At 34.9% G+C, this 27,518-nt stretch overlaps 1 protein-coding gene across 2 annotated transcripts in view; it reads right to left on the bottom strand.

Annotated features, from left to right (window-relative positions):
- Positions 1 to 23,582, bottom strand: part of LOC109056787 (GREB1-like protein) — a 42,335-nt gene extending 18,753 nt beyond the window's left edge. Inside the window, exons 1-11 of one of the 2 annotated variants that reach the window (XM_042769736.1) lie at positions 23,529 to 23,582; positions 9,446 to 9,530; positions 8,300 to 8,459; positions 6,841 to 7,017; positions 6,434 to 6,610; positions 6,083 to 6,259; positions 4,338 to 4,460; positions 3,663 to 3,779; positions 914 to 1,054; positions 620 to 745; positions 4 to 144 (exon numbers count right to left, since the gene is read on the bottom strand). In XM_042769736.1, coding sequence (XP_042625670.1) covers positions 4 to 144; positions 620 to 745; positions 914 to 1,054; positions 3,663 to 3,779; positions 4,338 to 4,460; positions 6,083 to 6,259; positions 6,434 to 6,610; positions 6,841 to 7,017; positions 8,300 to 8,456 — 1,336 coding nt within the window. In that variant the 5' untranslated portion in view covers positions 8,457 to 8,459; positions 9,446 to 9,530; positions 23,529 to 23,582. Of the gene's footprint in view, positions 1 to 3; positions 145 to 619; positions 746 to 913; positions 1,055 to 3,662; positions 3,780 to 4,337; positions 4,461 to 6,082; positions 6,260 to 6,433; positions 6,611 to 6,840; positions 7,018 to 8,299; positions 8,460 to 9,445; positions 9,531 to 13,286; positions 13,570 to 23,528 lie in introns of those variants that run through there. The other variant, XM_042769730.1, reaches the window with a different exon arrangement.
- Positions 23,583 to 27,518: the final 3,936 nt, after the last annotated feature.

Below are 27,518 nucleotides of genomic sequence, written 5' to 3'. Positions count from 1 at the left end.
GACCAATGAGAAGCACAGGCCGGACCCCAGAGGAGTTCAGAAGGTTGTCAGGAATGATGACCGTTTCTCCCGCTGTGATTGGTTGGGGTTGTATGACCCCTGACACTAATGGAGGCTGCTGATTGGACAGGGACAATAAAGAACCTGGAAAGAAAGAGCAAAACATTACATGTATGTACTTTTTATACTGGAACATACAGCATGTGCTGTCAAGCCACTGTGGAAACCTAATAATACTTTGGATGGATCTCTTCAGTCTCTCACGCTTTGTTAACGTGACACTCTAATCAATGTTGTGGACAAGGTACCTAAGCTACAGGATCACAGAGGATGGATCTCCAAGCTCCACTCTTTCAGCTGTTGTAATGCAAAACCTTGCTAAACAGTTCAGGACCTACTTTAGTAGTGACTTTTCACCCCTATTTCTATGAAAACAATGAATAAATCATCCTTGTGGATGGAAAATGTCACGTCCCTTGGTACATGTTAAAAATAAAAGCGAAGGTAATCAAATTCATGGCTGTGTTCTGCTCAGGGATATGCATAAACAGTCTGGATGAACAGCACATAAAAGCACATTAACAAACAGCAGGCTGAGGATGATTCAGTCGAGACCCACCAGAGCTGCACGTCAGCGGATGGATGGCTGGCACAGGGACAGCCGTGGCCGGGACGGGGATGAGAGCGGTGGGGTGCCAGCTGCGGTGACGCTTTTTAGGTGGACCTGATGACATAGCAGAGGATGCTGCAAAAAAGAGTACCGGATGGAAAATGTTTGTTAGCGTCAAGCATCATTGCATAGTTTGCAGTTGCATTTGATGATGCCTTCTAAAAACAGACTGTTGCATCAGCCAGATTTGACAACTAATGATATGCATCAGACAGCATTGTGATTGGCTGGTTTAATGCTTACCTGGACTGTCTCCTGGTTCTGTGGTCCTATAGCCATGAGTAGGTGTGGCGAGTGGGTTTGTATGTGGTGGGCTCAGTAGACTGGACCGTCCGTCCATACTTAGACCATTAGTTAGACCATTTACTCGCAGGGCAGTTGGAACTGAACAACAAAAATATAAGTTTTGAAGTAAATAAAACAGTGTAGACAAATAGATATTCACAAGTTCACAAGTGGTCTCTTATGCTCATCAAGGGAGCATTTATTTAATCACAAAGATACAGTAAAAACAGTAATATTGTGAAATATTATTATAATTTAAGACAACTGTTTTCTATTTGAATATATTTTAAAATGTAATTTATTCCTGTGAAGCAAAGCTGAATTTTTGGCATCATTACTCCAGTCTTCAGTGTCACATGATCCTTCAGAAATCATTCTATTATGCTTATATATATTAAAAAAAAAAAAAAAAAAAATATATATATATAATGTCCACTCTTCTGGTGAATATATATATATATATATATATATATATATATAGATATATGTCATGTTTGACACATTAATGGCTAATGTCCACTCTTCTGGTGAGAAATTATACAAACACCACACCAGTGCACATGAATTCAATAGGGAGGAAAGCATTCTCGCTCATTTCTGAAGGACAATAAGTCCTGTGGGGCACAGTTTATTGATTTCCTTTAACTGATGATGTATTGATAATGAACTGCTGGGCCACTTTTACGTCTAATACTCCTGACACACACGTAAATAGAGCACATATGTGTTAAATGTCAATCGCAGGGAAAGTGAAGCATGGGCTGACATTAAAATCCTTAATACAGAATTTCTGGTCTTATATTGATGATTTGGAGTGAGTTAATGTGTTTGTGTGCGTGTGTGTGTGTGTGCGTGTGTGTGTGTGTGTGTGTGTGTGTGTGTGTGTGTGTGTGTGTGTGTGTGTATGTGTGTGTGTGTGTGTTTGCAAAAGGGTTACATAAGCAGCCAAAACAAATGACCTTCAGAGAATTGATTCATTCTATCCTTGTGTGGAGAAAAACAACCAATGAAACAGCTAACAACATGTGAACCACAAAGTTGATCATTATTGGTCGGTCATTAATTATCAATGTATTAATTTAAAAATAGAATACAAATGCAAATACATTTTAATAATAATAATAAAAAAATTATAATTAAATTTGTAAATTATATTCAAAGAAATCTATGTATACTATATATAAATTATTTATCTAACTTTTCTAGAAGAAATCATTAATTATCAATTTATTAATGTAAAAATAAAATGCAAATGTAAATACATTTTCATTTTAATATTTTACCTTATTTATTGTTTAGAAATGTAGCAAAATATTTAATAAAAATGTGTTTTTGTAAAAAATAAAAATAAAAATAAACAATGATAATTAAAATTGAAAATTATTATATACAAATAATTATATGTATATTATATTCTATTTAAACAATCTATTAATTTTATGGATGAAATCATTATCAATTTATTAATTTAAAAATAGAATACATATGCAAATCTGAATTGTCAATTAAATAGATATTTAAATCAATTTGATAAACTTTTAACTTTAATATTTGAAACTATTTCATGTTAAAATATTTAACAAAAACATATTTTTATAGGATAATTATATTCTGAAATGGTCTTTAATATAATAATTAGTCGGCTGCTTAATGGGTTAGTTCACCCAAATATTAAAATATGTCATTAAAGACTCACCCTTATGTCGTTCCAAACCCGTAAGACCTCCGTTCATCTTCAGAACACAGTTTAAGATATTTTAGATTTAGTCCTAGAGCTTTCTGTCCCTCCATTGAAAATGTTTGTACGGTATACTGTCCACGTCCAAAAAGGTAATAACAAACATCATCAAAGTAGTCCACATGACATCAGAGGGTCCGTTGGAATTGAAAGCATCGAAAAATACATTTTTCCAAAAATAACAAAAATTATGACTTTATTTCGCTTTTTCTTCTCTTCCGGGTCTGTTGTGAACGCGACTGCTTGTGACTGTTGACGTACGACGCTGCTGACGTGTTCTCTGGTGCGTCCAATAACAAAGATAACACGTCAGCAGCGTCGTACGTCAACAGTCACAGCAGTTCGCGTTCACAACAGACCCGGAAGGAAGAGAAGAAAAAAAAGCGGAATAAAGTCATAATTTTTGTTATTTTTGGACCGAAATGTATTTTCGATGCTTATTTCGAGCAATATATTCTAACGGACCCTCTGATGTCATGTGGACTACTTTGATGATGTTTTTATTACCTTTCTGGACGTGGACATTATACCGTACATACATTCTCAATGGAGGGACAGAAAGCTCTTGGACTAAATCTAAAATATCTTGTTGTGTAAACTGTGTTCCGAAGATGAACGGAGGTCTTACGGGTTTGGAACGACATGAGGGTGAGTCACTAAAAACACAAATCTAATAACTGTGCTAATAAATTGTGTTTTCTTAAGGCTTAATGTTTTGTTTACATTTCTACTCCAAAGCATGAGGAATAGTAATATAGTGATGTTTTCTTTAGCAAAAACCACTTATTAACAAGCACACTGAATTGTTAAATTCAAATCCCATCAAAATCATTTTAACAACTGCTTGCACTGAGCGTTTCAATACAAAAGCGAGTTGTACTTCCATACAAAATTATTTAGGGCTTTTTAGCTTGGTATTACGAGCAATCAATGCTACTTGAAATTCAAAACGAGACAAATATCTGGTACCAATCGGTAAAGTCTTGGTCCCGTGGGTCGGTGTGTTCAGCGGTTTGTGGAAGCCCAGCTCCGGGGGTCCGAAAATCCCTGAGGATGAGCCAGATTGCACGCGGGCAGGAGGCGAGTCTGTGGATCAAAGAATGACTTATTGTGATTGCAGCTTTGTTTTTCTACTCTTCATGGAAAATGAAGAAGTTATGGCATTTAAATTAGTCGAAAATCCAAAATTCATTTCATTTGGTTTACAATAATGAGTCCTTCTCCTAAACCTGTTTTGTGCATTGTAAAAGACTGTTATTGCCACTAATGGATGCACTCTGCTGCCAGCTGCTGAATGAGGAAGAATGAGACAATGACTTGCTTTCTTTCACCAAACACTGTTGAGTAAACACGGTGTGGCCTCCAGCCAGATGTCACCAAATGCTGAGTAGCCCCCCACACCTCTTTAACCCCAGGTTTCCCCCCCTTATGTACCCTCCCCCAGGACAGAACATGACCTCTGTGCATGCAGAAACCAGCAGAAGATGGACATCCTCCACACACTGCTCCTCTTATGTGCTCCAGAGCTTCAGTTGTGAGGCTTAAAATTGCATGTTTTTACATGAGAAACAACTCTGGGTGGTAAAAACAGAGAATTTTGTAAAATAAGGCATGTGATATTTGATGGTCCACACATACACTCACCTGAGAGGGGGAAGGGAGATGGACTGTGGCCATTTGTGTCTCCATTTTCTTTGCTGCTTAGTGAGGATGAGGAACTAGGTTTGGATGAAGAAGCACTGCTCGATAATGGCCTTGTCTTACAATCTGAAAAAAAAAAAAAATAATAATAATAATAATAATAATAAAAATAAACGCACAGGTAATATCAAGTGAATATCTGTTCAAATCAAACAGATTCAGTATCAACTTTATGCATAAAATGTGGATGGAAAGGATGCACAACATATCGGGGACATTCTTTTTTTTTATTTTTATTTTTTTTATTGCTACAGGTCTATTTTCCCAATTTAAACAGTACTTCTTTTCTATAGTTTGTATGGAAATAATCATCAATTATCAATTTGTGAATTTAAAAATAGAATACAAGTGCAAAATACATTTAAATTTTAATAGTTTACCTTATTTGACGTTTAGAAATACAGCAACATAATTAACAAAAAAGTTTTGTTAAATAATACACTGATGATTAAATTAGGAAATTATATTCATATTGTATTACATGGTCTACTATATTCCTTGTTACTAATTTATTCTAACACTAATGGAAGAAACCATTAATTATCAGTTTATTAATTTAAAAATAGAATAAAAATGCAAATACAAAAAAAAAAAAAAGTTAAATAAAACAATGATAATTAAATTTGGAAATTATATACAAATAATTATATCAATTTATTTATTAAAAATACAATTGCAAATGTATTTGTATTTAAATTAAATTAACTTTAATATTTTACTTTATTTTATGCTTATAAATGCAGCAAAATATTTAACAATTTTTAGTTTTTTGTTAAACAAAACAATAATAATTAAATTGGAAATTATCTTTAATTCTATGTATACTATTTTCTATGTAAAAAGGTCTTAATGTTATTTCTGAAATAAATAATCAATAATCAATTTATTAATTTAAAAATAATATACAATTCCAAATAATTTTTAATTGCTATTAAAAAGACATTAAAATTTATTTTAATATTTTACCTTATTTAATGTTTAGAAATGTAGCAAAATATCACAAAATATGTTATAATAAAATAAGTTTTTTTTGCAGAATAAAACAATTACACTTGATAATTACACTGAAATTTTCTTCAACTTCTATATATATTATATTCTATGTAAATAATTTACCTTTTATGGAATAAATAATCAATTATTAATTAATTAATTAATTTAAAAATAGAATTCAAACACGTATACATTTGAATCGCCAATTAAATTAATTTGATACATTTTCAACTAATACAGTATTAGTTTACAATTATAATGCAATACATCCACAATTCTGTCTACTGACATTTCCTTTTAATCCATATTTTATTACTATATTGTTATTTATAATTTATTATCTATTCTCTTTATTATTGGTGTTTTTATTACCTTAAATGATATGTCTGCAGCATTATTTTTTGTAAACACACTTGGCAATTAAGCTCTTTCTGATTCTGATTCTGATTCTAATTTGAACTTATTCAACATTAAAATTAAATGTAGCAAAATTGAACTTATTCAACATTTGAACTGAAATGTAGCAAATATTTACAAAAACATATTTTTTTTTTTACATTAGTGTGGTACCTTTCCAGCAGATAAATCCATTTGCTAATTGTTAATCATATGAATTTAAACAAAGAATGTCATCCAAATTTTCACAGTATTTTACACTGTGCCACGGGGCATTTTGCACATTGTAAGTGTGGTACCTTTCCAGCAGATGAGGGTTCCCTTGCACAGAGCACCCTGAGAGTTCTTCACCAGGTGGTACTTTAAGTGCTTCTGCTTCTTCGGCTGAGTGGATAACTTCAGGTTGATGTGGTTGGAGAACTCAGTGAAGTAGCGGAACCCTTTCTCACCACAGCCCACACAGTTCCCCGAAAACCCTACAAACACACACACAAAGAAAGGTTTCTGACCAAGACTTACACTGCATCTAAACTATATTCAGTATTGTTTTCTGAATGGCTGATTTTGCTACTTAACATAACACTTCACAGACACAGTGAGCTTTGTAGATTATATGTTTAACTCCCTGGAATTGTATTGGCAAAACCAACCTAAAAGTGCATTTTTCCCATTCTCATCTGGCAGGAAGCGCTTGTCCACTGCACAAACGAGGATGTGCTCTGGGATGCTGGGAGATTTGGCACCAACCAGCTTAAACCCCGCGGGAACCTCGATAGACTCTGTTGCCATGGAAACTAGGCGCAGATCCTTTCCTGCTTGACAGAACCCTGGGCAAGATAATATAATGAAAACCGACCACAGTGATGTAGCTTAACGCACAATGATTTACTGTTTACACAATAACACTCAATCAAACTTTCCAAAGTCATTAAAATACATTTCACTTTGACACTCACTTACAACTACATATCACCTCACATCATAACTCCACAAAAACTCAAAAAAAACCTATAAAAAACTCTAAAAATCACCTAAAATCATCTATCAATTTCCCTACCGTCTATAGTGCAGCAGCCATCAGGAGGGGGTCCCTGCAGGTAAGGCAACGGTGGGCTGCTGGTGTCTGAATCCTCCTCGTCATCCATATCATCAATGGAATTGGAGGACTGGCAGTTCACCAGCACATGGCTGGATAGGTCAGACCTCATGCTCAGGTCCATTTTGGGCTTAATATCTGTAGGGTAGAACCAGAAACAGGTGTGTTATTGCCATTGATACATATATGCACACACACACACACACACACACACACACATATATATATATATATATATATATATATATATATATATATATATATAGTGGTCTATATATATATATATATACATGAATATATATATATGTATATATATATATATATATATATATATATATATATTTGATAATCAACAAGTCTATAATTAGGGGTTCATTTCATATCAAGAAAAAAATGTAAGTTCCTTCCCAAATAAAAAAACAATTCCTTCAATTTGAAAAAATTTAACAAAACCAATTTCCAAACCTAAACATATAAAGGACACACTATCCATTACTAGGTTAACAAATTTTTTTTCCCTGTTGGTGAGTTTGTCATCTATGTTATGTACAAACTGTACGGGTTTACAGGTAACTTAGTTTCACCATTTGACTCATAATTTCAATGGCAGGCCTTGTTTGGCCAACCAAAGGCTATTTTCCTGATCATTTTAAACTCAAAATGTACTATGCATTTGAATTAAAATCAAAACAATATTGCAAACTATAACAATGAACCCAACATTGTTTACAGGCATTCAATAGACTCCATGGCAATAGGTCACTGGACATCAAATATAGAAAACCTATAATGTGAAAAATTACCATAATGTGTTCAAACAGTCCATCGCAGAAGAAAATGACAGAAAATCACATGATGCTGGTCATACAAATTATTTATAAAAAAAAAAAAATATCATTCAGTGATTGTTTAGTAACAAACACAACAGACATATTTTTTAGTAAAACAAAACCAATTTTTTTTTTTTGAAAGAAAACTGAATTTAAACGATTTTCTAATGGTATTTCGGTTGTAGATTTTGTATTTTTTTTAATATAGATAAACTTTAATTTAAAATTATTTTGAACTCAAGACTCATTCAAAAAGCGGACATTGCAAACATTATTAATAAAGTGACATGAAGACAATTTCAAACAAACTGAAAAACAGGGTGCACAAAATATATGTGTGAGATTATAGTATGCATTTTTCTTTATACTGGATAAAATATGATATTAATTAGAGAAAAACAATTATCATCAATGGACATGAAATGTACCCTACATTTTAGATGGAATGACCCATACATAAAGCTTTTTGATGGATGTAATAGAGCTTCTTTGACTTAGATTTAGAAAATCTCTACCAGGTTTCTCCTTAAAAAATGCAATTTATGATGAAGTACAAATCAAAATAATTTTGTTTGAAGGCGAATGATTACCTTCCAGGTTGCTAGGATACTGATCGGGCTGGAGATACAGCTGTGTGAATACGGGCTGTGGGTCGCCGCCGCTCGATCTTAATGAAGCCTCTATGGAGTTGTGAAGAGCCTCCTCAAAGCGGGCGGATTTCAGCTGCCCCGCGTATGAATTCCCCATGATCTGAAACAAAACGTACAATTTTCACATAGTCATTGTGTTTAAATATGTCCTGCATAAATACCACACACACGTCATGATTAGTTCAGTTTTGAACTCACACAGTAGAACTTTTTTCAGTTTCATGGGTTAATCTATAATGAAACCAATGAACTGCATGGATGAGATTTTAATTCCAGGCCTATTTTTAGTCTTTTGTAGAATAGACCTTGAATCTGTTTCTGCTGTATTACTAGCACAAATAGTCCTGAGCATGTGCAGAACGTACCTGAACGAGTCAACAGCTATACTTCATCAGGACAGTTACAATGCCTCACACACAAATCAAATGAGAAGGGAGGCCTGATCAACAATATTCCAATAAAATACCATGTTAACCACCAAAATAAACATCTTTATGACTTTTTTGCAAGCTCCTTTAATTATTTTTGCTCAAAAGGGTAATGTACAGTCAGTCGGTCATTACAAACCAATAAATCCTGACAGGATGACCAAGACCCAGTTCTTATATCAACTTTAAGGGGTTTATTTAGCAATAACAACTAAGCTCATTCCCAGAAATATTTGACTACAGAAAGGAACAACTGACCAGTAATAATCAGGTACTCCAGAGAGTCATGTAATGAATACTGATATTAAAAATAATTAATAATAACTGTACCCATTTATTAAAAATAGTCCCAGTCAGCCGTTAGCATGCTAAAACTCATACCGCTGAGCTACACATCAGGTTTAACCATCTCATCTGTTAGACCATCTGCTCTGCATTGACGTTTTAATTGGCATTTCTGTTTGCTTTGTGAAACAACAAAAGTTCAGTATTGGTTTCTGTTTGTAGACAGCAAATGATGACAAATGAGTCTGCCGCTTTAAGTTCACTGAAAAAACCCTCAGAGACAGCTCTCATATCTGATTATTAACTACTACTATGCAATAATACGGCTGTAGCAATAAACAAAAATAATTTTGGAAAATATTTACCACTATACCTTTGATTATATTTCTTTAGCTGCAGAAGGACAGGATCACCTCTTCTCCATGGTGTATCAAAGTTGAACCGCAGTATTCCTGCACCTACAGACATACGACAAAGAGTCAGAGCTTCATTTACAGTATAAATACCATATGATAAATAACTTGATAGGGCAATCCATTGGGATCAACAGTTGCTTGAACTGCACAATTGAATCTAAATATTATTGCAGCATTCAAAATTTGCAATGGGGATTTAAAAGCACTGAATGGAGAATTTATCGCCGTATAGATTAGTAAGAATCATATGTAGTGAGTATTAATCCATGCGTTATCTCAGATCAGAGAGTTTTTTGTAAAGTTGAACAGATCGCGGTGATCTTCAACATATGTAGCTGTTAACTGATAACACTGAGGGATGAGTTATATGACACTATGACCTCAAGGGAATGTTTGTGGAACACACAGAGGAAAGGATCTCCATGTCTCCTACTTTCAGGCTTACACAAAGACTGATGGGACAGGTTTTGTTCTTTTGGCCTGGTTAAAACAAGAGTGAAACGCAGTAAAGCCATCAATCAGTCAGTAAATACTTCTGTCAAAAGTATCCCAAATTTGCAAAGATTATATGACCTACATACCTATATATACTTAAGAAAAATCAGAAAATTAACAACTGTGTGAATAATTTTAGTTTTTAAAAGCCTAGGTTATAAAATGGACTTGTTTAGATTTAAGTAAATACGCTGATCTCTACCAGGTGACACGATGTGATTAGCTGCACAATAAATACTGCAGCTACAATTAATATAGTATTAGATGTCTGCATTTCTTTGAATATTGTAAGAATTTTGAATGATTGCCAAGAAAAACCGGATATAATTGAGAAATTTCACCCTCAGAATCACTGAAAAGCTTGCTCTATGAAACTCCAATGGATATGGATCAGCAAATCCATTGTTTTAGATCAAAACAAAACAAAACAAAACAAAACAAAACAAAACAAAACAAAACAAAACAAAACAAAACAAAACAAAACAAAACAAAACAAAACAAAACAAAAAAACAGCAAAGTCTCTGCAGTTTGACATGGAAAACTGCTGGAGTGACGCATGGGTCATGTCGATTGATGCCACCACTGAATATCTCAAAAAAACAAGTAACACACCCTGTTTTGCAAACAGCTCACCGGAGGCCTGTTGGGCCAAGTTTCAGCTTATCACTCATTTTGATACTGTGATAAACAGAAGAAAAGTGTGGTAGCAGCACCTGAGCATAGTTTTGTCCTGCCTTCAGGGCTCTCAGGGTCCAGTTTGACTGCTAATGACATTCAAAGGGTGTTAAATGCTAATGTGGACATGCCTGCAGAGGGCCCTGCCTTTAGGCCAAGAGCTGTTTCAGCTCCAGTCACTTCTTACTGCTTCCATACAGGCTTTCAATTTGTTTCTCTAATTCTGACTGATTATCTACAATGTATAAAAATAAAAAGTAAAAAAAAGCAGTCATGACCCTTACACACACACACACACACACACACACACACACAAAAAAATATATATATGGATGATCAATATATTAAATCATTTAATTGTATATTGAAAATATACAGAATAATATATTGTGTTAATATATTACAGTATATTGAATAAATAAAGAATTGCTGCTTTTATACATTGAAAAATATGCAACAAATATATTTAATTACATATTATAATATATGTAATTTTATATTTATTAATTCACTTCATAACATCTAGATGTACATGTGATAAGACACAGTGCTGCATGTGTATAAATATATTGCAGATATATTTACTCATGAGGTACTTACATATAGACATACATAACATATTTCTTATATTTTATAATTATTTACATTATATATGTTTCATATTTTCATATATAGCTAGTTAACAACAGCACAAGCACACCTGCATAAACTAAAGCCTTTATCAGATACTATCAGCATACTGAAGAGTGCACAGCCATTACTTTTTAAATAAATACTATATAGTCTAACCGATGTTAGGCCAGCCGTCATCTTAACCCCAGGCTCTACTCTTTAGCACAATGGTAACCCCAAAAACTCAGACATCCAAGAAACACTTTTAAATTCCAAAATAATAGAACAATAATCAGATATCCCCCATACTAATATTGAGCAAAACACATGAAATAACACTTAATTTTAGGATTAACTCTCCTTTAACAGTCAGAAGCAAAGCATGCTGGGAATTTGAAATATGCTGTAACTCATTCTGTGAATGTGTGTATACATGTGTGTACATATATTTACATTTATACGGGAACATGTGTGTGCAATATATGTGCACAATAAAGGATAAAACTTTATTAATATTACATGTAATGCTATTTTTTTTTCTTTATTTCTAAATATTTTATATGTATCGGTATAAAGCCATACATGATCAATGCATATATTGCAGTTTATTGAAAAATATAAGCACTAGTTTCTCATATATGGAAATGTATCGTAATATATCACATTATATTTTCCAGTTTGTTCCATAAGAAGACACTAAAAATCTAAATTAATCTCAAATTGCACCAAGTAAAAAGAAACTGAAGAGAAAGAATGTAGTTCATTCTAAAAACAAATCAATCACTGAAGCTTCAATATGACACTAGTAGACGATGAACATGCCTCTTTCATCGAACAAAACAATTGTACCAACAAGCAAGGACTTGGTGTGAGGCAAATGGTGTGTTCAAGGATGTCCAATCCCAACTAAAGTAACCAAAAGCTGTACAAATATAAACTAGGGGATCCTGAAATAACCAAGAAGGGAAACACAACACTTTAAGTAGCCAAAACAAACCAAACCACAGACACAGATAATTAGGTAAAGCTACATGTTTGTTTGATTTGTGGGTAATGTTTGTTTTGTCTCAAATTAACAATTTTACACTTATGTTGTCCAATAGACGCAACATGTGGAGATTTCAGTCACTGTTTGGGTGCCACATGCAGTTTGACGCATTAGTTTCTTGACCTAACTTTGTAAAGTAGATTTGAATACGTCCATATAAAAGGTTCTTTAATTATTAGCAACCAGGGCAAAAACATTTAGCAAGGATGTTCTTAGTTGGTGGAGAGATTTGTCTGGTTCATAACAAAAATGAGCAACATAATAAATATATTTATGTCTTTGCAATTTTATGGATATTTTCAGAATGCAGATCTTTTGATTTCTTATTCTTGTAAAAGTTTGTTGCCTCAGCACCTGAAATTGCTGAGAGAGTGCTGTTATATTTCTAAATAAAAGGCCAAATAAATGTGCCACAAGTCACACTGAACTGTACCACTAAATACCTTTCTGTCTTTCTCTCAATCCACTCCCTCTTTTGTTTCCTTCCTTATCTGCATAATTACATGAAACTGACCACAATGGGAGAGGACAAATTGCTTTCAATGCACATTCAATGAACAAATTCTACATTTGTTTCACAAAAAAAATGTCTGGTGGAATTTAGAAAAACAGACCCTTTATAAGGTACAAACATTTAGACTAAAAACAAGCCCTTAAAGCAACACACAATGCATGATTTCATCTGAACATAAAGAGTATCACTCTGTTACTTAAATTGTGACTCGGCACTCATCACTGACCAATTCACACTTAGTTGTTTTTGTTTTTTGTTTTTTACATTCAGAGACATTAACCACAGGAAAGAGAGTTTAAAGAGCAAAACTTCAAGCTGGGGGATGGGACAAAAATTAGCCAATGCAAAAATGCAAATATCTTTAAATCAATGGGGCGCTAAGAGCCATGGCCATTGACACTGTATTAGCAGGAGCCGGTGAGTGTCAAAGAAACTAACATGACGCTTCTGTACCTTTCATAAGCAGCCAGGGTGTGGAGTGTGCCTCAAATCCCTCTGAAGACCTTAAAGCAACTAAAACACAAACAGCCTATTTCCATAGCAAACGTCCTTCTGATATCCAAAAGCAGCGTCAAGGCTAAGCGTGACGTGACAGTATTCCTTGTCCCTGCTGCGAGCTAGCAGCTCCCTGCTCATGATAGTCCAGAGTTGGGTCAGCAATGCCTGATTTCAGGAACTCCAGCAGAGCCACCTTCTCTGTCCTGTTCTCAGTGGCTCTGGATACACAAACCCTTCAACACTCACATACACAAACAGCAGGCCCTACCCCCATTCCTCTTGCCCCCTCCCTCTTCTCGGCCATTTGCTCTGTGGTGTGAGAGGGCATTCTCTCAGGACTCATTCATCTTGGCCCTTGCTGACCCCCTAAGGTGACAGATGCTGTTGTGGAGAGGACCATACCGCTGAGCACGGCACAATAGAGGCGAGGCGCCTCCATGCGCCAGACGCGTGCTGCGTTCGCCACGCACCATGCGCAGATGCCCCTCTCTTAACGTGACACCGGAGACCGCTAAGTGCCACACTCGCAGATGGGGGTACAACGTAAGGTGAAGGATCGTGTTCCTTCCCTGCTGCTGCTCCCCATATTACTGGGGCCATTTTACTGATAGGGCACACCAATGGCAAACTAGGGACACTTGCTAAAGAATGTGGGGTCGCATTTTATCTGTTGTTGCTGGAGGTTGACGATAAACTGAGAATTTAGGCCCATTGTAAATAGCCGAGTGGCAGGGACTCATCTGGTCTAAATAACTTGATAGGAGGTTGACGTTTTGCACTTTGCTGGATTGATTATTTCCTACAGCGTGCCACGGAGAAGTGACTCAGAGGAAGTGAAAGAGATTTGAACGCAAATACAGGAGGATCGGGTTCCCCTGGTGCTCCAGGCTCTCCCTAACAATGACTCCATCTCTCTTCTTATCTCGCAAGATAATGGTGAAATATTGTCACTCGGTTGACCCTATTGTTTCAGGACCTTGGAAAACAGGAACGGTATAAACCAGTTCTGTTCCATTTGTGAACTGTTACCATTCATTACAACTCATTCTGTATCCAAAAATGCCCCTCTAATAGTAATAATCTCACTCTTCTGGCATAAAGTCTTACCTCAAGTTTCATCAGCTCAACCCTATCAGATGACTTTAGAGGGTAAATAGACACAGTAGATTTAATCAACACACCCAAGATCCTATTTTGTCTACAGCGAGTAGTAGGATTTGTTAATGATTGATAACAGCCTTGTCCGTGGAACAAAAAGGTGACTTGATGCAATGGTTCAAAGAGTGTGCTGAGAACTGCAACAGTGAAATGCATTTGTCAAAGTTAAAGACACAAAGAATTTGTCAAGCAAACAACAAAACAGCCATGTCAACAAAATAATGCATTACAGGCACGTGCTTTCTGAGAAAATTTAAAAACATTTAAATAACCTTGCAGGAAATGTACACAAATTGATAAAAATGGGCTTATTCAATTTTTTTTTTTTTTTTTTTTTTTTTTTTGTAGACCGAAGGGTAAGGAAGTAATTTTTGATCAAAAACAAAACAGTTGGTCTAAATCGAGCCATATACTTCTCACCCTAATAAGAATTTGTAGATAGGGGCTTAAGCAGTATGGGAGTCAGCTTTAAACAGAGGGCTTTATTAGCCTCCCAGAGTCATTAATGCAGTCATTCCAGTTAATCTGGGGGCTTTGTTTAAACATTGTTTATTTTAATTGCATGGTTTCTCCTTCAGATACCATTTGGACCACACAATGTGTAAGGACAACACTTTAAGGACCCCGAATGTGCAAGGACTTGGGATCGACAAAAGCTTGATATTTGATCAGAAATGTACCTTTATTTATGGGAAAGACTCTTTGACCGACTCTTTGTCTGTTAAGATTGTAAAAAAATGCATATGAAATGCAGCACAAGTTCAATTTTCTGGGTAACCGAAGTGGCGATTCAAGTCTCTAGCTTTAACACTATCAGACCTTAATGGGTCATTGGAAAAGGAGAAAGAGAGCAAAGCGGAGGGTTCCTTTGCTCAATTGAGCTTGTGGGTAAAACAAAAGAGTCAGTGAGAGAGCTGTCCCTCCTCTCTCCCATCCTTCAGCACTGCTTTGAGTCTCCAGCCATGGGAACTGACAATGGGAAGTATCTTTTCCACTGCCACCTGAGAATAGATGAGTCATGTGGTTGAGGCTCTTTCAACATCTTTAGGAGTTCTGCTTTGTCTCGTTCCCTACTTCCTTTTGAGAAGTGCTCCATTCTCTCGAGGTACAGGAAAACTGCCTCATTCCTGACAGACAGCATCATTGTTTAGATCCATTGAGACCAATACAACTTGGTGAATCTTTGGACCAACAAAAGGCCAGCTTTTTGCAGAGTCATTGAGTACAGAATTAAAGTTTTTGGAAAAGTAATTTATTCTTTCTGGAGAAAAGCATCCCAGACCCAATAGGAAAAAAACAAAACAAGTGAGGCTACTTAATCCAAATTTAGAACAAAATCATAATTTGGGGCAAATCAGAGCATAAGTTGAGTTCAGAATGTTCATTTTTGAAGTGTTCCTGACTTTCATTCTTAGAAAGTGCTCAATCTTAATCCAATGGGACAAACTAAATCCAAATATAGCCTACTTATTCTGAATCTGGACCAACAAATGTTTAGGAAAACCAAAGCAGAAATAATGAATGCAAAATGCAACCTTTCAAAAGTGTGACTCTAGTTCTCACTTCTTTCTGGAGAAATGCACAATCCAGATCCAACTGGGAAAACATAATCCAAGTGTGGCTACTTAATTTGGGCCAATAAAACAAAACAGTTCAAACCAAACCAGAACATAAGAACTCAAAACATAAATTTAACTACCGAAGTATGACTCTTATTCCAGAGTACGTTTTTTTTATTCTGAGAACCCCTAAATCCAAATCCGATGGGACAAACGTAATCCAAATATAGTCAACTTAATCTGAATCTGGGCAAACAAACATGTAGGAAAACCAAAGCAGAAACAATGAATGCAAAATGCAAGCTGTGAGAAGTGTGACTCTAGTTTTCTTCTTCTTTCTGGGAAAACACGCAATTCAGATCCAATGCCACAAATGTAATCCAAATGGAGCAACTCGCTCTAAATTTGGGCAAACTGAAGCCCAGGCTGGGGTTAACCAGTGCACAATTATTGAGAGCTGTAAGCTTTGAAAAGAGCGGCTTTAGCTTCTTTGTAAGAACTGCTTGATTGCCTTATCGAGTGTGTTTTTAGAAGTGCAATGAAAGAATCACATAGATGAGGTGAGAGCAGAACGTGATTTTAACACAGTGACAAATGTGATTTTAACACAGTGACAAATGAGCATCAGCTGGGTAGGAGGGATAGATCGAGGTGGCAATTGCCACACCTCATCGAGGTCTTCAGGAGCTATCTACTCAGCGTCAGAAAAAACAAATCTACCCTAACACAGGCCAATTCCAATATAGCCTGACAATGTCGCCATCACGTGAAAGCCAGTGCTGCCCCATAATGTTCAGCCTCCCTGACCACGTAAGGGCTATTCCGGGCATGAGGCGTGGGGTCTCACGCTGCTTGTCACACTGCCAACAGGTTGTTGTTCCCTAAGCCCTGCGCTCATTTGCCTATTAAAGGCCTCTCACAGACTTCCTGCTGGGGTCCTGAAGTGCAAATCGGGGTTTTTCCAGCTAGGCCAATATGAGCCAGGGCTGTGGAGATAACCTCCTCCACTTGGCCACACAAATAAAGGGGGGAAGGGAGGCTTGGGGGGAGACAACATGACAAGCTGAAAGCCAAAGCTGAAATCGGCAGAGAGAGAGAAATCCCTGACTGGTCAGTCAGGGATTGGCTTGTGGGGGGGGGGATTAGTCCAGCAGTGGACAGGGGTAGTGGTGGGCCAAGGTTAGCCAGGGTTTAAGGGGGTGGAGGCCTGGGAGGATCAACAAAAGGAGTATTTGGGCAGATGAAGAAGTCATCATCATTAAGCCACTGGAAGTTTACTGTCCAGTTATAAAAGTGACTGAAAAATGAGAGGGGCAAGAGGGCAACCAGCAGACTGCAGCGGGGTGGGATCGTGGGAGTGCTGGGCTCATTTATTAGAGTCAAAACTGGCCTTTGTGTGACAGAGACCCTAATTAGAGTGTTGACCTTGGCGTACATTCAGCCGGAGTAAATGGCTTTAATTTAACCTTCAACTAAATCCTGCACTTAGACAAATGCTTTACGGCAGTAATTACCAAAAGACCCATTGGAAAACCTCCTATTAGTGCAATTCAAAAATACAAGCAAGAACACTTTGGAAAAGTAGGGATTGACTATATAACTGTCGTTAGCCAATATTAGAGATTTCTTATTTTTATTTTTTCAGCCAATATTAATATTTAATAGCGAATACTCATTTCTATCATTTTAGATTTGGATTACCTTTGCCATCATGCGACGTTCACTTAAAGTTCATCTTTAAAAACACTAATAAAAAAATAAAAATTAAACTTTCATAAAATCTCAAAAATAATAATTTAAAATGACAAATTTTAGTTTTTAGTGTTTTAACAAATTATTATAGAATTTTAACATCAGCCATAGGGCTGTCAAATGATTAATCATGATTAATCACATCCAAAATAAAAGTTTTGTTTACATAATATATGTGTGCATACTGTGTATATTTATTATGTATCAATAAATACAACACACATGCATGTATAATTTAAGAAGAATATTTTTTTATATATTAAATATATTTATAGATAATCAAAATATAAGAATATAAATATATAAATGTATATACATGTAATATTTTCTAAATATATAATTTATGTGTGTGTATTTATATTACATAATAAATATACCCTGTACACATACATATATTATGTAAACAAAACTTTTATATTTGGATGTGATTAACAACCATAATTGGAATTGCATAAAAGTTTTAACAAATTATTATAGAATTTTAACATCAGCCACATATCATTTTATTGGCCAGATCATAAAATTATCAACCATAATTGGAATTGCACTGGAGAAGCATTAAAACTTCTGAGGCGGCTATATTTAGGAGGTGATCAAATTGATCTGAACAAGAATAAATACTCATGTGTGAATCTTTTGTGCACATCAGGCTAACTGGAAAAGGTCAACTACAATTTTACACCTCAAAGCCAAAGTGTAGGTGTCACATGCCCAAACAGCCAATGATGACACTAATTTGGGACTTATGTGTACCAACATGACAAGTTTTTCTTTATAGGGAGTGGATTCTTAACAATAAAACAATGAGAGCTAAATCTTATTCCAAAATCTTTGGTGTCCATGGGAAAATCAAGCATCCTGAAACCATGACAACAAATAAAGAGCTCAATCTGGGAGAAGAACAGCAAGGCTGCTCTGGCCAATAAAACGGAGACCTGCCGATGAACCCAACCCTGCATTTTACAACACAGAACACAGCTGTTATTCACTAGGGACAATAATAGTTTGACTGGGTTAAATGCATTTTTTTTTTTTTTTTTTTGCTGTATGGTTTGTTAATCGGTTGCTGATATGCACTGATGGCTGGCTGACATTAGGAAACAGACAAACTGAAGTGTTTATGTTTCAACACAAGTGCTCATTTTGGCTTAAACATTTGGTAAGCTCACACATTCACTCCTGGTTCCTAATGGTTTGTTTGTCCTGCTCTTATTCTCAGGATTAAAAGGCCTTTACAGGCAGACATTTTTGTTACAGTGTAAAAAGGGGTCTTGTTTAATAGCCCTGTGTCACATGAAGCACATATTATAAAAACAGACAAGCCTTATCAGGTGACAAGGGCCAAAGAGAGGTCAGATGTGCTTCCTGACACAATTCCTCCTGCTTTGACGCTTCATCCATCATTATTCAGGCGAGGAATGGCAGTGCTGGTCAAGACACCATGTTGTTCAACCAGATGCGACTGAAGTCTTGCATTGTCATTTAACGTTTGTGATAGTTTCAAAAAAAAAAAAAACAAAACATTACAATACAGGGCTATTCCATCTCATCTATTATAAAATAAAACACAACAATGGAAAAGCATTTCCAGCATTGTTTGAGTAAATCTTTGACTGATTTTGCGCATCTAGTGAAGTGGAAAAGGTCAACCAAAGTTTTACACCTTTTCCTCAAAGCCAAAGTGTTGGTACCACATGCTAATGCTGAATTTTCGTTGGTAAAACTTAAATTAGAAATCCCTGTTAGAGGTGCACCAAAATAAAAAATCTGGTCAAAACAGATCAGCTGATAATTATTTTTTTATAATATGGCCAAAAACTGTTCAATTGATCAAATTGACTGATAAAATTTAAATTCTGAGCTATTTTGTATAAAATAATAAAAACTAAACTTTGTTCTATCAGTTTTAGATTCATGATTTTAGGCATCACAAAATGATATCCATTTTCCATACTGTACAGTATAAAAAAATAGGTATTCATTTTGAGACTTTTATTAAGACTGTTATTAAATTATTAGTGTTTTCATTTTAAAGATGAACTTGTAGCCATTAGATGTCAGCTGAAGTTATCTGAATGTAAAAATGTGGAAATTAGCACAAACAATTAAAAACACATAAACCAATTAAATTTAATGATATAGTTTTGATACATTGTTGGAATGTATGAAATTGGAACAAACTGCAGTTTCCAATGAGTCAAAACGATTTACATCAGTCAAACTCATAATTTCAATGCTCTAACTTTTGAATCTTTGGAAGTTATAAAATTATGCATTTTATGACAGTTCTTATATCTTTCATTAGTCCTCTGATGGCATTATAGCCTTAATGTGACCCTGGAGCACAAAAGCAGTCTTAAGTCGCTGGGGTTTATTTGTATCAATAGACAAAAAAACATTGTATGGGTCAAAATTATCGATTTTTCTTTTATGCCAAAAATCATTAGATTATTAAGTAAAGATCATGTTCCATGAAGATATTTTGTAAATTTCCTACTGTAAATATATCAAAACTTAATTTTAGATCAGTAATATGCATTGCTAAGAACTTCATTTGGACAACTTTACAGGCGATTTTCTCAATATTCAGATTCCAGATTTTCAAATAGTTGTATCTCAGCCAAATATTGTACTATCCTAACAAACCATACATCAATGGAAAGATTATTTAGCTTTCAGATGATGTATAAATCTTAATTTAAAAAAAAAAACTGACTATTATGACTGGTTTTGTGGTTCAGGGTCACAAATGGGAAATTTCAGTTTAATGTGGAATTTTCTTATAACTAATGTCACCTGGTGCATATTCTTTGCTTTTGAGTATGAATTATATGAAATGAAGTATGTTGCTGTCCTCAACAATACATGGATGCATTTTAATCACTGTCACAGAAATAAATAATTTCCAATTAACAGCTCAGAGCAGAATCTCAGAATAGTCCCAATATTTCTGACATGACGTGAACACAGCACAAAACAACTGATGATGACATCAACACCGAGAGTTACAGGCCCTGACATGACTAGTTGCTTAATGTATAAAGGATTTACAAATGACAACCAGAGTAAGATAAAAATCCCACCAAAAAGACCAAACAACTGTATGACTGGGCAGATCAACCTGTAATCAATTTCAATTAAAGCGTTCGTAACTTAGAGCGAAGAAACAGTGCTTTCCCCTCTTCAGAGTCACAAAGCCACCTTCAATGAGTGAGTGACAAATGAACAATGAGGGTCTTTAATGTTCACAGGAAAGACCCCTGTCCTCGCCCCCTCCCCACTTCCTTGCAGAGCACTCAACTGTATCCCTCATGCTCCTCTTCCTGACCCCAGGCAGCCTCTGCCGCATCAGGACTGCTGTGTGTGTGTGTGTGTGTGTGTGTGTGTGTGTGGTGGGTAACTGTAGCGTCATGCTGATAAAGCTGAGTGAGTTGCCCACGGTGATAGGGTTGACAATTTAAATCCTCTTGCTTCTTTTTTGTTGTTGTGACTTAACAAAGGCAGGTTCAAACTATTGTCTAGTGCTGACACAGACACAAACCCCGTCCCTTACAAATCAGCTGTGCTGGGAACAGTCAGACTGCTCTCACATCAGACCTCAAAGATCTGAGGTCTGATGTGATGTGTTTTGTGATGATTTGAGTTACTGTAATCGATCATAAAGACATGTTACACTGGTCAAAAGTTTCAGACAAAACTCTAAATTTAAAACAGTTATTTTATTGTCAGCGGTAACGCAACAATATGTAATCTCCTTTATAAGTATTTATATAATATATTTACTGAACATTTGCATCAATGAAGCTTGTTTGAGCAGTCATTGACCATATGTGTTGCTCAATGCATGTGCATCGATCAATGTTTATATAAATGCTTAAAGTAAATATTTTCATCATATAAAGTTACCCCATTTCATCAGAAAACTTGGATTAAGACACTCAATTCATGTTGTGTAATTTTACAATATCTTTAAAAAAAAATTAAAGTGTCAAAGTTTTGAGTGAACAAACTTTCAATGGTGGGACAGAAATCTCTCACGTTTCATTAAAAATCTCTTAATTTGTGTTTCAAAGATTAAATCAGATTAACTTAAATCTTATTTTCTTTTTTGGGTGAACAAACCTTTCAAAGACTATTGACCGTGCCACAGACTTTAGACACGTGAAAGAGCAGCTAAAGAAATCAAGCACTTGCCCTACTGCATTTTCCGCACACCATTATAACTCAATTATCCAATTAAACTCAACTATCTGGCAGCAGCAGGTCTAAAGAAGTCTGTGACATATAGAGAGTTTATCTGAGGAGATGCGGCCATCAAGACCGTAGCGTATGTTCCTCATGGGTAAATATTTGCCCTCTCTCTTATCATGAGCAGCAGGGCCACGAGTCTGGATGCTTCCGGAGGTCAGATGAGGTCCAGCCAAAACACAGCAGCTCCAAGAGTCCATTGGATTTGTATTTACTGTATTCAACTCTCAGAGATAAAATATATATATATATATATATATATATATATATATATATATATATATATATATATATTCTTAAAAAAGGTAAAAAATAGGATAAACACATAAATTTGACAAAATAGGAAAAAGAAAAATCACAAAATTCATCAGTAAAGGTAACCCTCACCAAATCACACTTAGTAGGACTCATCGTCATGATGCTGCTAGAGTTTTCTGGGTGTTTGTCAAGGGGTTGCTATGTATGAGGTAGCTGTTTTTGAGTGGTTGTTGGAATGTATTGTGCATTTGTAAGGCAAAATGTTCATCTTTCTGTAGCATCAATGAAGTCTGTTTGCTTCATATAGAGAGCTATAATAATGAGTCATGAGTTCACCAAGGTCCGGACCTTTCTTCATATTTAAGAATAACATTTTAAGTTCTCTGAATGACTAACTATCCTTTAAAACTCCTCCTATGAGTCTCCGCATTTATAATTCAATTTAGACGGTTTGCCTAGATTGATCAGCGTCCGTGATGTGAAAACGATGAGGCTAAAGCGACATGCTTATCTTATTTCCAAAACAAAAGATTTCAACTCATTTTGATTTATTTTATTTTGGGGGCCTGATTTTGTTTGTTGCCGTAGCAATACCTGGCAAAACTGCATTGCCAACAATGATCAAAAAAGCCCATAGAGAGCACAGGCACTTTATTGCTGACAGGACACCACATTTGCTAAGACAAATGCAATGATCCTCATGATATTATCTGTAAGAAACGGTATCAATGTTATCAAAAACAGCAGCATAACAATGCAATAAATTCCTCCAATAAAAAGGGATTTTAAAGAGAAGATAATCTGTGTTTACTGTTCGTGGGAGTCTAAGGAAAGCTGTGGCACTGAACTCATTGGTAAGACTGATCTCTGTTTCGTCCAGAATCTATTTATGCAAGCAGTCAGTAGTCGTCTGAGATCAGGCAAGGATTCAGAGCCAGTGGTCTTTTCTCTTTTTCTCTCAGCTAGAATGTGGAGTCCAGCACTGGGTCATGGTCACCGTGACTTTGGCAAGCCCTCCCCGTTAGCTCTCACTCCCCACCCCTCACCCCATCTCCCCATCTCCCCTGAGCCGCTATTGGTGACCTTGGGCTTAACCGGCTTCGTGCAGAGCACAGAAGAGTTTGAGGAATGCTAAAACATTTGGACAGAGTTCCAGGTTGAAACAAAACAGTTTGTGGAGAGAGAAACAGTTACAGAGTGTGATTTTTATGCGGTTCATCACCTTAGAGAAGGAATCTCCTGAAGCATTTCCAAGTCTGTCCGGTTCATTCAGTACCTCCAAAAGAATGTAAAAAAATAAATAATTAATAAATAGATAATAGAGGGTATATCAACGCAGAGAGCAGGGCGGCTGATACAGCTCTTCTTAGGATTACAGTAAATTTGTGCTTTTTAAGTCATAAAAATACTAACAAGTTAAACTGTCCTGCAAAATAATAGTAATAACATAAAAAGCATTAAATCATGTTAGCAGCAGGTTTCCAGAAAGGGTACAGCTCATGAAAAACACACTCTACACTCCATTAAGACAAGTAAATCAAGTTACTCTTGCCTGTAATTTTTGAGTTGAAGTGAACAGCATGTACTTGAGCTGACAAGCCCAGATAAAGGGCAAGTCAGGTTACGGCTGCAGGGAGAGAAGAATTACATACTGGTAAACCAGAGAACTACCTCAACCATAACACACAGGGTCATTAAACAGATTGAATAATAATATAACCAATATACAATTTTATAACAAATATGGGTTAAAGATGAGACGTCCCATTTTGGTGTCCGAATCAAATTCAGTTTACAAAAGTGGTTTTATATACTGTACACAGAAAGCATATTAAATGCAAGTAAATTGTCTACTTTTATGTTTCAAATTACTAGATAAGGATTTTTAATATTTATATATATTTTTTATTATTATTTTTGTGCACAATTTGTACCTGATAAGATATTAAAAGTTTGGCACAACTAGAAAAAAAAAATTATATTCAATATAAAATTGCCTGCAGAGTTATAAGCTTTTATGGTCACACTTTAGTTTGGGGACGTTATCACTATTACCTATGACTTTTGCCTCAATAAACTCCTTGCTGCTTATTAATATTTAGTAAGGTAGTTGTTAAGTGTAGGTATGTTGTAGGATTAAGAGATGTAGAATATGGTCATGCAGAATAAGACATTAATATGTGCTTTATAAGTACTAATAAACAGCCAATATGCTAGTAATATTAATATGCATGCTAATAAGCAAAAGTTAACAGTGAGAATTGGTCCCTAAACTAAAAGAGTCCATATTGGTACCATAAAGGTACATATTAGAACCTAAAAGGTACAAAAGTGTACCTTTTGAAAATGCACCATCCCAGTAACAGACTTTGTACCTTTTTTTCTGAGAGTGATATATTTTGAAATCAGATGCATTAAAAGTCAATAAATCTTTGATTAATATGAATATTTTAATTAAAAACGTGTCTCCACATAGTATTCAATAAAAAATCTAGTGCCTTTAATCAATTAAATAACGAGAGTGAGCAAGGTTTTGGATATGGTAAGATTAAATTTATTTTAGTGAATAAAGTATTTCATCAATCATTTTGTTAGGGTGGTTATACAAAATATATTTTTTTCTTTGCTTTTAGATAATCCTCATCTTTCTGTTTTCTAACAGCTTCATGTGGTTGTAAACATTTAATTTTAGCGTGGCTTTAAGCACTATGCATCACCGTGACCATGTAAAGCCAGTGTTTACACTGAATAATCGAAATATGAGTTTACCTCATGGTGCGAACCCAGATCTGCATCTGTAGGAAAGTGATAAAACGTGCATCTTCCATCCAAAGACTTGTAGTTGCATTTCGGGGGAAAGCAAAAAACCATTGTCGAATGGTTTATTATTCATTTACTATTCATTGGTTATTCTAAAATTAATTGCACTAGAAATGCGAAAATACCACAACTGGAAAAAAAAAAAACTACTCATACAATGCCTGTAGTCCCATTTAGCAACTTGTTAGCAATGTCTCTGCCAATGCCTGTAGTCCCATTTAGCAACTTGTTAGCAACCGAGAAAAAAATCATGAGTGGGGTGAAACTGGTGTGTTTTATGACATAGAATTAAACGTGAGATTGTGTTAACCATGGACCTTATTTTAGGGGATTTAGCCAAAATCCTATTAAAAAAAAACATTGACTTTGGGGTGATTGAACCAGAAGGGCTTACAAAGTGACTTCATAGGTCCAACACTTTTTTTTTTTTTTTTTTTTTTAGAACCACTGCACTAACTGAAATGAGCAATAGTAACACAGATACATATTTTATGATTTATCTAAAAGTTCCTGGCTCAAATACTGAGCTCAACGTTGCTAATGAAGTGCTGAAGTGTAGCTATGTGGGACAGCGCTCACACACAGTCTTCTCGTCCTTCAATGTGACATGTCTTCCTTCAAGCCGTGCTGCCGGTAACCCCTTGGATTTGTTTCCAGACATGTTTCCTAGCAAAAGATGAGTGTGCTGAAAACACCAGCCTTTTGAAGGAGTGGTGGAGGAAGAGGTCCAGACCCCATGTGCTCCAGATAAGGGCCGTCCTGCTCGTCAGCGCCCAGGATAACCAGGACAGGACGAGGAGACGCACATCCATCTGTGCCAAGTCCAAGCACACTATCACATCAACACATTCCTCTGTGCTCTTCCTTCCCTTTAAACTGTACAAACTCAGTATAATCACTAAAACAACTGGGCTGGGATTCAAGCCTGAAATCTAATGTCTTCATAAACGCTGGAGCATAAAGTTAGCATATTCACAGACTGGCACTCAACATTACAGTCACAGCCACTATAGACACTTAGGACTCAGCTTTCAATATTTGGTTACATTACATATACAGTGTATATATATATAACCCTTCAAGCCTATTTTGTTTACTTTACATATACAGTATATGGTATATATATAAGTTATATACATATATAGTATATATATATATATATATATACATATATATATATATTACAGTACAGACCAAAAGTTTGGAAAACATTACTATTTTTAATGTTTTTGAAAGAAGTCTCTTCTGCTCATCAAGCCTGCATTTATTTGATCAAAAATACAGAAAAAAACAGTAATATTGTGAAATATTATTAAAACTTAAAATAATAGTTTTCTATTTGAATATACTTTAAAAAAAAATAATTATTCCTGTGATGCAAAGCTGAATTTTCAGCATCATTACTCCAGCCTCCAGTGTCACATGTAACATCCAGTCTATCACATGATCATTTTAGAAATCATTCTAATATTCTGATTTATTATGAGTGTTGGAAACAGTTCTGCTGTCTAATATATTTGATGAATAAAAGGTTAAAAAGAACTGCATTTATTCAAAATTTAAAAAAAAAATCTAATAATATATATTCTAATAATATATTTTCTTTACTATCACTTTTTATCAATTTAACACATCCTTGCTGAATAAAAGTATTGGTTTTTTATTTAAAAAAAAAAAAAAGAAAAAAAAAGTACTGACCCCAAATTACTGACCAGTAGTGTATATTGTTATTACAAAATATTTATATTTTAAAAAAACATAGTTTTTTTTTTTTTTTTTTTTACTTTTTATTCATCAAAGTATCCTAAAAAAGTATCACATGTTCTGAAATAATATTAAGCAGCAGAACTGTTTCCAACTTTGATAATGAATCATCATATTAGAATGATTTCTAAAGGATCATGTGATAATGATCCTAAAAATTCAGCTTTGCATCACAGAAATAAATGATAATTTAAAGTATAATAAATTTAAAAACAATTATTTTTTAAATTGTAATAATATTTCACAATATTACTGTTTTTTCTGTATTTTTGATCAAATAAATGCAGGCTTGATGAGCAGAAGAAACTTCTTTCAAAAAACATTAAAAATAGTAATGTTTCCAAAACTTTTGGTCTGTACTGTGTATATATATTATATCTATATCTATCATATATATAATATATATATATATATATATATTAAATATTAATACTGGGATCCTTGTCCTGTAAATATCCTTTAATATTTAATTATTTATTATTTAAAGGTTTAGATTTAAACATAAAACTTTAAATTTAGTTAATTTTTTAAATCATTTTTTTAATCATTTTTACTATAGTTTTAGTATATAGGTACTTAACATGACATTTCAAACACGTGTCCAGTTAGTAAAACTATTTTAAAGAAA

Source organism: Cyprinus carpio, chromosome A2 (genome assembly GCF_018340385.1).
Source record: "Cyprinus carpio isolate SPL01 chromosome A2, ASM1834038v1, whole genome shotgun sequence".
In the NCBI taxonomy this organism is placed as follows: Eukaryota; Metazoa; Chordata; class Actinopteri; order Cypriniformes; family Cyprinidae; genus Cyprinus; species Cyprinus carpio.
This window is presented reverse-complemented; position numbering and strand designations above follow the sequence as displayed.